The sequence below is a fragment of the Lepisma saccharinum genome, chromosome 7 (genome assembly GCF_977018435.1).
Source record: "Lepisma saccharinum chromosome 7, izLepSacc3.1, whole genome shotgun sequence".
Lineage (NCBI taxonomy): Eukaryota > Metazoa > Arthropoda > Insecta > Zygentoma > Lepismatidae > Lepisma > Lepisma saccharinum.
Window position 1 is genome coordinate 84965049 of NC_139235.1, and position 14281 is coordinate 84979329.

At 38.2% G+C, this 14281-nt stretch overlaps 1 protein-coding gene across 1 annotated transcript in view; it reads left to right on the forward strand.

Annotated features, from left to right (window-relative positions):
* LOC145990540 (uncharacterized) overlaps positions 1-14281 on the forward strand; it is a 66729-nt gene that overhangs the window by 31885 nt on the left and 20563 nt on the right. The window contains exons 3-6 of the mRNA XM_083126233.1: positions 1056-1196; positions 6127-6362; positions 7840-7931; positions 9128-9328. Of these exons, the coding sequence (XP_082982359.1) occupies positions 1056-1196; positions 6127-6362; positions 7840-7931; positions 9128-9328 (670 nt within the window). The remainder of the gene's footprint in view (positions 1-1055; positions 1197-6126; positions 6363-7839; positions 7932-9127; positions 9329-14281) is intronic.

Sequence of the window (14281 nt, forward strand, 5' to 3'; positions counted from 1 at the left end):
AGGATAACCGACTACTTAAGTTTCCTATATTTTGTAACAATATAGACATATTAAGACTTATATTGGATACCAGAAACATAAATAAAACACAATGGTTATTTTGTTACAATTAAAAATCACTGATTGTGTCTAAAATGTTTGCAAGAAAATTTCAAGCAAAAAGTAACTGTAGAAGTAACTTAGTTACTTTTTATAATTGATTATAACTGTAACTTAGTTACTTTTTATAAATGAGGTAACTTAACTCAGTTACTTTTAACCAAGTAACTAAAACAGTTACTTTTTAAACCAAGTCACTAACTGTAACTCAGTTACTTTATAAACCAAGTAACTAACTGTAACTCAGTTACTTTATAAACCAAGTAACTGCAACTCAGTTACCTTTTGAACCAAGTAATTCTAACTGCAACTCAGTTACCTTTTGAACCAAGTAATTGTAATTGCAACGCAGTTACCTTTTGAACCAAGCAATTCTAACTGTAACTCAGAACTCAGTTACCTTTTGAACCAAGTAATTCTAACTGCAACCCAGTTACCTTTTGAACCAAGTAATTCTAACTGCAACTCAGTTACCTTTTGAACCAAATAATTGTAACTGCAACGCAGTTACCTTTCGAGCCAAGTAATTCTAACTGTAACCCAGTTACCTTTCGAGTCAAGTAATTCTAACTTCAACCCAGTTACTTTTCGAACCAAGTAATTCTAACTGCAACCCAGTTACTTTTCGAACCAAGTAATTCTAACTGCAACTCAGTTACTTTTCGAACCAAGTAACTAACTGTAACTCAGTTACTTTTCGAACCAAGTAACTAATTGTAACTCAGTTACCGTTTGAACCAAGTAATGAACTTTAACTCAGTTACTTTTTGAGCCAAGTAACTAACTAAACCTCAGTTACTTTTCAAAACAAATAACTCTAACTGTAACCAAGTAACTAACTGCAACTCAGATACTTTTAAAAAGTTACTTTCCGAATTCTGCAAATTATAAGAGAAAGATATAACGTCACATGAGGCTCATGTGCATTAACAACTTGCCCTATTATTTTTTAACAGACTCATGCCCGACTGAGCCACGTCCAACTAAGCAGCTGCTATGCTACTACCGAGGGGATGTACCAGTGGAGGCCATCGACCCGTGCCTCTGCAGCCATCTTGTTTATTCTCCAGGAAACACAACCTTGCAGACGGACAGGGGTAAGTAGTACAGGGTGTAAATTAAAACTTTCCAGTTGGGGGTGTACAAGGTGATCCTTTCCGGAGGTACCCAATTGCCAGCTTCACTTTCGACGTAGTGCATTCTGGGCATGGCCCCACTGCATTACGGATGTTATCATAAACTTATGTATTACACACAGGTATATTTCATTTCAGTCACAGTAATTTATGCTAGTTTTTGGAAGGGTGTTGCAGAAACATGATAACTTGAAGTTGAAGGAGTGTTTTTTGAGGGGGCAAAACTACTGTGGAAAATAAAATTATTGGGCCTGAATTGAGGCCTTACACATCCGATTTCATCGGCATGCTGAGTGGTTCCAGATGCTACACGGACACGCGCTCTAACGGCACAATAAGTATACATGTCTTTACTTAGTTGAGATTACAAACTAGAACCTTGCCATCGTGGTGTTACGTGATAACCACTCAGCCACGGAGCATTATTATCCCTACCTCATTATATTGAGATGAATGTCGGGTCAGAAGCAACAAGTGAAGAGATCAGATCTCGAAGGAACAGTTCGAAGAAAGATATATGAGCCAATTAATGGTAATGGTGCACTGAGTGCATGCACCATAAGCAACAATTATGCCAGCTCCATGACGAATCAGAGCACCGCCAGTGGGGTCAACGGGGGTCAAATGTCCCCCCGGACAAAAGGAAAGTTGCTCAGCCGTCAGTGAGGGAAGGCACGCCTGAATGTTAAAACATTTAAAGCAATTGCTATTGGGCATTTTTTTTTGCCTGACTCTAAAATACTGTGTTCGTTTCTTCTGTGTTCTTATCATGTCTTGCCCAAGTCTCTGGTATTCCTAAATCCGACAGGTCACTGTCGAACCAAAATAAGTTTTTCATGTCTCTATATACTGGGCAATACACTCTTTACCATAATTATAAACTTCTTCAGGTCTATCTTAATATTTGTATTCCATCTTCGTCTTGGCCTCCTTCAGATCTCTTACCATTAGGTTTTACAACAAGGATCTTGGACCTCCCCGATGGCGCATCGGTAACGTCATCCCTTTGTAATCAAGGTTCGATACCCGGTGGAGGCACATCATGTTTCGGATCGCACTTTAAACTGTACGTCCAGTCCCAATTAACCTTTCTGTGCATAAAGTGCACTTAAAACCCAAAAAATCCAAACAATGACTTTGTAAATAATCTTCCCCATGATTTGAAACTGGGAACCATGGCGCCGTAGGGCACTGCAACCACTCATAGACTTAGCTAGGCATACCTAGTCCGTAAGAACGCGCGTATGGGTAAAACTTACCCACGCTATTTCGAAATATATTTTGTGATCATTTCCTGAGGCCTAAGAGAGAGAGAAAGCTCACGCGACACTCACAAACAGAGAGACAGACGTTATTCTTCGTCCTGCGTGTGTCTTTTTATTATCCTTAGAAAAGTATATTTGAAGTCAAAGCTCATTGCTTATGTTTTTTCCAACATAAACTCACCCCCATGGAAATTTCTAGTGGGGGAAATATTAGGGCAGGATTGTTGGTGGGAGTAAATCCTCCTGTCGTTCCAAGGATTTCACACGTTGCAGTAGTTCGGTTATTTCCCGATGTTTCACATATCTTGGTGCTAGTATAGAAAGCCCGTAGCCTGACAGTAGATTAGGGGGGCGAGGAGGGCAGTTACCCCCCCACTTTTTGCCACTTTTGCTCCCGCACTATGCCAAACCTTATGCATCAAGGAAAAGTATACTGTCATTGCATCATGGACATCCGTAGGATTTTTTCCAGGGAGGGGTAAGGAAGGCAATTTTTTCGGGGGGCATAGGAGGCACAGTTATCCCCATAATAGTGATGTCTCCTCACTGCTTCAGTCTGAAATTATCATGCTCCTACAACGCCTTATAATAATTAACATAAATTACTGTGACTGAAATGAAATATACACTTTTTAATTGGACATTCATTTTCCAGGGCGGGGCCGTGCCCCCCCACACAGTATTGGAACCCGATCGCCGCCACCGAGTAAAACTATTTTGTATTCTAATTTGTTTGCAGTGAAGAGTGAAAATGTAGACAGCATATATAATTTTGCTCATAACTTTGTCAAGTATAAATTTACATAACTTGAACACCAGCTATTACATTCGTTCACCTTGTTTATGAGCAGAAATCTGAGTAATTCTCTATAGACTTCAGAAAGTTCTTGCACAGGGAAGTTTCTTTATCTGTCCCTTCGTCGATGCCCCTGTTGTAGCTTCCCCTTTGCTACCCATGCGGCAAAAGGTCAACGGCTCCCAAGTTTTGCTAACGAAGTGAATTTTTATTGCTACGGCTGGGGGTAGAATGTACGGTAGGCATATTGAATACTGTGCATTTTTCTTCCATGGTCATTTTCTGTATCATCAAAAGTAGTGTGGAGTGTGAGTAAGGATGATGTCAGGAGCAGTCAATTAACACTCCAGGAGATGCTTTAGAAGATTGGAAAAACTAGTATTTGTATGATATTTCTAAATGTTTCATTTCATCTCTTTCTTTTCTTTCCTCTCTTAGAGAGAGAGAGAGAGAGATGGGAAGTGGGAGGCGGCAAAAGAGAGAGAGGGGGGGGAGGGAAAAGAAAGAGAGAGAGAGAGAGAGAGAGAGAGAGAGAGAGAGAGAGAGAAAGAAGAAGAAAAGTAGAAAGTGAGAACCCTCTTTCTTCTCTCTCTCTCTCTCTCTCCTCTCCTCCTCTCTCTCTCTCTCTCTTTTGTCTTTCTCTCCATCCCTTCCTCTCTTTTTCTTTTGTGTGTGTGTGTGTGTGTGTGTGTGTGTGTGAGTGAGAGAGAGAGAGAGAAAGGGAGGGAGGGAGGGTGAGAAGGGGATATCCCCCAGAGAGAGAATAAGAGCGAGGGAGACGCAAAGTGGGGGAGGGGCGGGGACAGAAGAGAGAGGGGAGAGAGAGAGGGAGACTTTCTCTCTCTCTCTCTCTCTTTCTTTTTTCTTCAGATATTAAACTTAATGAACCTCCCTTCCACAAACATAATTTACTTTCATATAATACTATTCAATATTTGAAAAATGGACTGATAACCTGTGATCCCCCACCCCCTGGAGATCAATTCTAGCTACGGGTCTGTAGTATGGTAAGGTAATGTAGGTTTTCGAATACCATATATTCTAGTTTAACCAAGTCTCGAGCGAGAGCAAGAGTTTCAGTCACAAAGTATTCGTCTCTAATGGATTGTTACAACACTGTTGGTACAGTGGAATCCATGAGCATTACCGTGCAAATTGTCCACGACTATTTTCATTAATTTTTCTCTTACATCCTGTGTGTTTTTAAGCGATGGATATTTATGTATGCTGGTGCAGAAGTTGTCAACAGCTTGTTTTGAGTTTTCTTTTAATTCTTGAAGCTCTTATTGGGTCAAATAAAGTGCACGGACATGGTGATGGACAATTTGCACGGCAATACTCATGGATCCCACTTTACACCTCAGTGTAAACTTCCTGTACTCTTGACTTGCCCGTAGGTAGGTTGACATAAACACAAAAATACCGCAAAATTAAGGAAAGGAAGATCCAGCAAGCATCCAAATTACCTGACTCTTCGAAATCCTTGCCAATTATACAAGAGTAAAGAATATAAACATGTACATATAGACACGAAACAAGTGAAAGTCGCATCAATTCGCGTGCTTCGTGCTGGACGTCTTCCCTTCGCGGCGTAACAGCAGAACGTGCGAGATTTTAGGCCGACAGCCAGTGGACCTGCGCCAGTTACCAACTCTGTTATTATCGCGTTTGGCTTGCACCCAATTCTTCAAGGAAGAAATCTTCGACGGGTGTTCTTTATTCGGCTGATCATCATTTAATCTCTCTCGTTCCTTACGTAAGCAATTGGGGGCGTAACTAAGTATTGTGTGTAACGGGAATCTGTCCCGAGAGATTGCTATTTCGAAAAGTGACTCCTGTTTTCCTGTTTGTAGAGAACATATCTATTTCTATGGTGACTATGATCGTTATGCTTATATTTTTGGCTCTAGAAAATACGTTTACGCCGCCACAAAACTACAGGGCGAGTCAAAATATTTCTTCCAATTTCAAATGGTCTTATGTATCGAGCATGATACTAAGAGTATCATGTGTCTCGAGTTTAAAATGCTGAAAAGTCGATGAAATGTCACGTCACACCTCTATAGCTCAAGACTGTGCGACTCAGTTTGCCTGTAGGTCGAAGATTCTACTTGATTTTAGTTTGATTGATTTAGTTTATTTTACTTCGCGTTTTGTGCCTCTTGGCTAATTTGCGAAGATGGGGATGAGTGATGAAATGATGAAATTGATGAATGGACATTCACAAACAACCATGCCCGACCGGGATTCGAACCCGGGACCCTTGGCGTCGCAGCGCGATGTGCTAACCACTCGGCCACAGGGTCGGGCGAAGATTCTACTCTTGTCGTCACGCTCGAGCGAGGTATGGGTACCTCCCCGATGGCGCAGTGGTAGCGTGGTCGCCTTGTAATCAAGGATTCCCGGATTCCATACCCGATGGAGGCACAAGTGGTTCGGATCCCACTTTAAACTGTAGGCCCAGTCCCGATTAGCGTTACTGTGCATAAAGTGGACTTATAACACCAAATCAATCAATCAATCGAATGAGTATGGGCGAGAGAAAGTGGTACCATGCAGTACTCCATTGCTTCATAAAATCTTATCGACAACAAAGTCACAGAATATAAACTTCTTTGTTCAAATCGCTTCCTAGAACATTTAGCCATCTTTTACTAACAGTTTCTCCCGAATGAAATAGTAGTCGGAGATACGAAAGCAAAGCATGTCACAAAATAATTGCCACTTTTCCCACACGGCACAGAAACTTTACTGGTAGTTAAATTTGCATTTAATTTGTCCACTTTCAAGTACATCACTAACGCCATCTACCCGCTCTTTCTTTTACCAGGTGTGCTTAGCTCTTTGTCAGAGTTGAAGCAGAAAAATCCATTCCTGAAATTGATACTGAGTACTGTAGTTCAGACGGTGTCACTTCTGAAGTCTGAAGAGAAGAGGTTGGCTGTTGCTGAGAAGTTCGTCCTGTTCTTCCAGGAAGGACTCATCGATGGTCTTGAGTTCGAGTTCAAGTGGACCCCGGCAAAGGACGACATCAAAGTGAAAGAGTTTATGCCGAAATTTTTCAAGGTAAGAGTTTATGCTATCAACTGGGAAGTGTTGGGAAGATTACTTTCTAAAGGTAACTGACTAACAGTTGCAGTTACTCATTTTAAAAAGTAGCTCTGCTACTGGTACTTGAAACTTAACTATAAATTAATTACTTTTACAGTTTCTTCCAGTTGGAAATTTACTTGCAAATTACAATGATCATTACATGTTTTATTTGTGTGTCTGGTAAATAATATAAGTATTCACATATTTATATTACACCAAATGAGAAGAAATGAAACAAGGAGTCAGCTTTCTTTGCACTATTTCCCTCTATTTTTGTAAAAAATAAAAATGAACAACTTGTGCTTAAATTAGTTTAATTCAAAAAAAACGTTCTATGTCTGGCAATGGAGTGGTTTGGTTGGTACTAACACCCTTTATTAACAAAGAGAACATTCCATCCAATAGTGTATAGGTCTGTTATTTTACGTCGCATTTCTCCAAATTCTGGACAATCTTGACTAAGGATGAGTGATGATTATCACAGATGAAATTGATTAAGCAACACTAGCAAAGAACACCCATTCCCAAGCCATAACTCGAATCTACCATTATATATATATATATATATATATATATATATATATATATATACACACACACATATACATATATATATATATACATACATACATACATACATACATACATAGTGGTTCGGATCCCACTTTAAAACTGTAGGTCCCATCCCGATTAGCCTATCTGTGCATAAAGTGGACTTAAAACAAAAACTCAAACTCACTCCCACACACACACATATATGTATTAGCAGTGCTCGAAAAATCAGGCGCCAGGAAACCACCTACTGGCAATTGTGCATACTATAAGAAGTTGAGCATCACCGCATTCAAAACATCGCTAAATCATGTGACAAAGCAGAAAATTAGGGGTTGGGGGACAAAGAGTAAGCAATAGCTACTGATTATATGAAATGTTCACAACGTTGATAAAAAAAATCATAACACCATTAAGCCTTGTTTCCATGATATGAAAAACTCAAAATAAATTTCTGCCTTGGTCAGCATATTATTTTAAGACAAACTAAACGTAACGTTTCAACCTTCTAGCAAGGTCTTGGTTGAAACGTTACGTTTAGTTTATGTTTTAAAATAATATAAATTTCTGCCTTGGTCAGCATATTGAGTTTTTAAAAAAAATCATTTGCTGACTTACGCTGTACTGCAATTTGAACTTAGAATCTTCAAAATTTCGTACATGCAAACTTAAAATAACGTCAATATTGCGACCTGGCCACTGGGATTTTTCGAGCCCTGTGTATTAGATAGTTAAGTGGTAGAGCAGCCACAGGCTGAACTTCGCCCATAAATAAAGAATTTCTTGTAATACTTGGACAGTGTAACTCTTATCAAAATCCTTTCTTCGGTAACCAGTTAACACCAACACATATTATCACCCCTATGGTTCCTCTCTCTATCAACATTGTATTTTCCAGGAAATCCGTCAGCGCCTGGAAGGTGACAGTGTGCGTAGGAAAAGAAGCTATGAGGTATACGAGGAGGTGGAAAATGACTGGGAACCACTCAGGTAACTATTTGGAACGTTTATGTGTTTTATTACTTATTAAATGACAATTTTATATAAATATGTTCTGATGATATTAAACATGATAACACCAGCCAGCTTCAGAATGAGAACTGCACAACCACCAAATTATTTAAGAAAAAAAATTGTGCATGGATATTTACTATAGTTTGCATTGCACCGCGTACAAAACACAATTGCATAAATAGATTTCAGGGGGAACTTTAAGATCGAAGCGACAAGAGGCAAGCAACAGTCGTAAAGCGACACGGAGAATTCACACCGAAGCGACAGGCGACACGTGCACGTGTCGCTTGGGAACAAGCTAATGAGCGGCAACGTTTCACATCGTAGCGGGATGGCAGGGTGCACAAGCGTGCGCTCGATTGGTGAAATCCTCAAGCGACACGTGTCGCCTGTTGCGCGTCGCTTCGGTCTGAATTCTCCCTTCTAAAGCAGAACATTCATCGTGCATGCGCGAACAACAGACCTAGGCGACACGATGCCCGGTATTGAGCAAACAGCCCAGTCCGAACAATACGCAAGCGACAAGCGACACTAAAATAAAAACGTTCCATAACATTTTGCCAAAAGTAATATTTTATGATTACAGTGGTCACAATTGGGCCCCAGCGTAGTCAAATGGTTTGTTCTCATCCCCAACCCTTTGTTAGAATGATATGAAAAAGTGGCATGCACACGAAATGGAAACATTTCGTATACTAAAAAAGCCATACGAATTTTTTGATTACGTTAGTTAAAGGGCCATAAATTCCTACATAAACTCATTGTATTCTACCCAATGAAATAAGAGTAAGCACTGTGTCATAGTGTTACGAGGTTTGGATTTAACAATGGAAAATGTCAAGAATGTCCTTTCGCGCGTTCAACTTATTACAGGAATCTGAAAATTCATTCAGCACTTAACATATCCAAGATGTTTCCAGTGTTCACTAAATTCATGTTACATAAAGTTAAAAAGCACTGCTATAGGTAAGATTCAAATATCATTCACTTCTATTCTGAAAGAAAAATATTGGATTGTGATATGTACGCCTGTAAAATAAGGATCTTTTTCATTAAAAATCGTAACTTTTAATTATGATAGATTATAAAATAACTGAGGTTCCTTAAATTATGAGGGAAAATATTTATACTTCTGCGCATGTTACGTAACAACAGGTATTTTTACTCCGCAGACTATTCACTAGCAACTCTCCCGCCCTTGTCCAAGGATATCACGCAAATGAAGTTGGTCGACGAGGTTCGCGATACAGAAACTCCAACGGGAGCCATCTGTTGGGAGATGATGCAACTAATACAGAATCTGTGCTGATTCTTCAAGTCCCTGTGCAGTCCGAAGTAATTGCAAAGCAATATGACTTGAAAGCTCTTTCTAGGTAAGTGTACTATCAAATATATTTATTCATTTGTCTACATGGAGTAACAAAACAGAGATAGAAAAAGAATGGAAGAAATACAATAAAATAGGGAGAAAGAGGTTGTGTGTGTGTGAGAGACAAAGAAAAAATGTAAAAAGGGAAACAGAGAGAGAAAGAATGAAAATGCAAACAGGAAAAAGAGAGATAGAAAAAAATGCAAACAGGGAGAAAGAAAATGCAAACAGGGAGAAAGAAATGCAAACAGGGAAAGAGAAAATGCAAACAGGGAAAGAGAAAATGCAAACGGAAAGAGGGAAAGAGAAAATGCAAACAGGGAAAGAGGGAAAGAGAAAATGCAAACCAGGAAAGAGGGAAAGATAAAATGCAAGCAAAGAAAGAGAAAAGAAAAAATGCAAATTAGAAAAGAGGAAAGAGAAAATGCAAATTAGGAAAGAGGAAAGAAAATGCAAACAAGTTAAGAGGGAAAGAGAAAATGCAAACATGGAAAGAGGGAAAGATAAAATGCAAGCAAGGAAAGAGGAAAGGGAAAACGCAAACAAGGAAAGAGGGGAAAGGGAAAATGCAAACAAGGAAAGAGGGAAAGAGAAAATGCAAACAAGGAAAGAGGGAAAGAGGAAATGCAAACAAGGAAAGAGGAAAAGAGAAAATGCAAACAGAGAAAGAGGGAAAGGGAAAATGCAAACAAGGAAAGAGGGAAAGAGAAAATGCAAACAGGGAAAGGGAAAATGCAAACAAGGAAAGAGGGAAAGGGAAAATGCAAACAAGGAAAGAGGGAAAGAGAAAATGCAAACAAGGAAAGAGGGAAAGAGAAAATGCAAACAAGGAAAGAGGGAAAGAGAAAATGCAAACAAGGAAAGAGGAAAAGAGAAAATGCAAACAGAGAAAGAGGGAAAGGGAAAATGCACACAAGGAAAGAGGGAAAGAGAAAATTGTTGCTGTTAGTTTTGTATTAGCAACTAAAACAAATATTATTTGTTTTAGGAAAGAAAAATACTGAAATCTACTTACGAATTGATGTATATTACACTATATCCCATAATACATAGTTAGAACAGTAACAGTGATAATGAAATGTCTTTCTTCTTATCAAAGATTTTTATCATTAATACAACTTAATTGTGAATGTTATAAAAAGATGACAGTCACAATAACCTCCCCTCCTGGGGTGAAGAAAATATAGACATCATACTTTGGTGGCTTAAAAAGATACAAGATCTTAAATATACACATCGAACAGATACATAACTTTAAGATGTTCAACATTCAAAAGAACATTTAATACTATAACAAATCTTTCAAAGAATGACAATCAATTCGAAACTTAAGCACCTATTTGTTAACATTCAACAACAGCTCGTGTTTCTTCTCCAATGAACAGTGGAAGGGTTTGATATTTTGTAAATTGTGTCTACACTTTATCTGGTACACCAAGTTCACGAAATTGTTCTTCACTTCCTCCACCAAAAATGGTCCCACATATAAGTCATAAAATTTATGGATAGTTTTGTTCAAGGCAGAACTTCTTGCATGATTCCTAACCATAACCAAATCACCTTGAACAATTGTAGGGGTTTCTGCGTTTGAATGAATCTTCTTTCTAGATTTTGAACGTTTAGTTGTTTCAATTAACTGAATATATTTAGCTTTCCAAGACAATTCGTTCATCTCTTCTGGCCAGTCAATAACAGAAGTTATTTTATCTTGAACTTCCTCGTGTAGAAAAATTTCAGCCGGAGTGAAACCAACAACCTCGTTATATGAGTAATTTAGTAATTTTATAACATTTGTTAAAACTTTGGACCAAGATCTGTGGTTGGTTTTACAAAAGAGTCTAAGCAAACGAATGATCTCTTTATTATATCTCTCAATTGGATTCGCATGAGGTGAATATGGTGAAGTGAGAATATGCTTTACACCAATTGACTTCAAAAATTTTTCCCATTCATTGGATTTAAATTGTGATCCATTATCCGTTAACATAACTGTACACATAGGATAATGATGTAAATAACCTAAGTTAATTCTGTTGATAATTTCTCGAGTTGTAGCCTTCCTGAGAGGATAAGCCATAACATATTTGCTGGTTAATTCTACAATAGTCAGAATATGTTGATATCCTTGAGATAATGGCAATGGACCAATCAAGTCTAAAGATAAGAACTGATGTAATTTGTAAGAAATCACGTGAAGCTTCTCTTTGGTAATATGTTGTGTTCTTTGTTTCGTCCTTGCACATTCCACACAATCACTTAAATATGACTTGACACTTCCTCTCATCCTAGGCCAGAAATAGAATTTAGAACACTTCTTATAAAGCTTAGAAAACCCAAAATGGCCAGCCAAATCATGTTGTTCATACAAAACTTTCTTGACAGCTGCTTCAGGTACAAAAACTCTCCAATGGTTCGAGTTCATAGATCTATAAAACAGTATATTTTTATGTAGTTTAAATATTCCCTTAATTTCGAAATGGTCATCACCCTTGCCTAACATAGAAATTATACGTTGACATAATTCATCGTTTTGTTGCACTTTCATTCAATACAAAAAGTATTCTTCTTCAAGTAAACCAACATCTGTGCAGTTTACATGTAAAGTGGAAGGAAACAAATTGTTTTGTGACTTAATTGGATATCTACTTAACGCGTCCGCGGCCGTATTTGCAGAACCACTCACATGCTGAATTGTATTATCATAATTTTGCAATTTCAAAGCCCATCTGTTAAGCCTTGGATTTAACGATCTTGCTGAATTTAACCAAGAAAGTGATTGATGGTCACAGTGTATTACAAATGGTCTGCCCAATAGATATATTGAAAATTTTTCCACGGAAAAAAGGATGGCAAGACATTCTATTTCATGCACAGAATATGTTAATTCTGAACCTCGCAAAACTCTGCTCGCATACTGGATAATCAAAGTTTCACCATCGTCAGAATTTTGCCATAAGACTCCACCGATTCCAATTTTACTGCCATCAGTATTTACATGGAAAGTGTTGTTCAAGTTAGGTTGAGCTAACATCTCCGGAGACAAAGCCAATTCCTTCAGACGTATAAATGCCTGGAGATGTGCTTCATTCCATTCCCATTTCTTATTCGTTCTAAGTAAATCGTATAAAGGAGCCGCAATCATTGCAAACTTATCCACAAATTTTCTCCTCCAATTTACCATTCCTAAAAATTTTCTTAAGGCTTTTCTATTTGTTGGAGTAGGATATTCAGTTATTGCTAGATTTCTTTCTGGATCTACAGCGATGGACATATTTACTTCTCTCAAAGTTTTCAACACGTAGTCCAAATGTTTTAAATGACTTTCCAGTGATGATGAAAATATAAGAATATCATCCACATACACTATAAGAAATGAACTAGTATCATTGCCAAACACTTTATGCATTCTGTCGACAAAAACACTAACAGCACTCTTAATACCAAAAGGCAAAAAATGAAATTCCATTAAAATACCACGATATGAGAAAGATGTGAACTTATAAGATCTAGGTGTCAGTGGTATTTGAAAATATCCACAAGTTAGGTCAATCGTCGAAAAGAATTTTGCGCCTCTCAACCTAGGCAAAAGTTCAGATATAGGTTCAACCTGTGTCATGGGTGAAATTACATGTTCATTCAGCTTCCTAAAATCAACAACAGGACGCCACAATCCACCTGCCTTTGGAACTATGTGGAGAGGGTTCCGGTATGGAGAAGTACTTTCATGAATTACTCCCCACGTTTTCCATTTCTTTAATTCTTTCTCCATATCATCTCGCCTCGCGAATGGAATAGGGTACGTAGATGCCACTATAGGTTCATTCGTATCTAGCTGTATGTCATAAGATTCCACCTTGGCTGCCTTTGGTTTGTCCGAAAACACATCTTGATACTTCAGTAATAAATTAAATAACTTATCAGCAACTCCAGCTTCACAATATTCGTTGCCATAAACTTTCTTATGGATATCTTCTTCAGAAGCTAGATAAGCAGAATCATTAACATGAGAAGATTCAAATGTCAAAGTTTTACAAGATTCAATTACGGAATTTAGCGAGCAAGTATTATTTGTGGAACTCGGAACAAAAGGAGCTGATACTTCCTTACCACTTGAATGAATTAGTTCAACAGTAGACATACGATAATTAATTATAGCCTTATACTGCCACAAAAATGGTGCTCCCAAGATCAAATCGGCATGTAATTGTTTAACTACATATAAACCCACGTGGAAAAATTCATCTCCCAACTGCATAATGACATATTTAAAACCCACAACTTTTATACGTTGCTCACCGGCGAAACAAGCCAACTGAATTCCTTCTATTGGTTCCAGCTTTATACTTGGTAATAAAGAACTTAGAGTGATCCAAACCTTGTAATCCAACAAATTACATTGACTACCAGTGTCACTTAAACAATTAAGAAACAAATCACAAATTCTTCCCTGTATTTCTGGTGCTTCAAGTAAAGGTGTAGGAGTTCCTTTATCTGTAACAGTCCACTCAGGCTCTGAATCAAACCACTCCAGCAAAAATGCAACAGGTAAAACATCTTCTTTATCAACGCCTAAATATTTAACTCTATTAAAGTCACCGAGACAAGACTTAACATGCAAAAGGTAAGGATCATAATTACAAGTAAGCTCCATGTGGTCATCCTTTGGCAGGGCGAATTGGAGCGCATTTCCCCGCCTTAGTTGTTTAATGTTCTCTGAGGGCTCCCACTAGTAGCATTAGTTACTGAGGAACATTCTTGATTTAAACTAATGTCATTGCAATTCATTCCATTTCGGAAATTTCCATTGTTCCTTGCTGAAATCTCTGAGTTAGTGTTAATGGAGTCACCTCGCAATTCTGTATTGGTCGGACTTTGAAATCTTCTATTCCTGTTGTATCTAGGTGCATCTGTATTATTGCCATTACTAGCGTTCCCTTGAGTGTTTGTTCTTCGATTG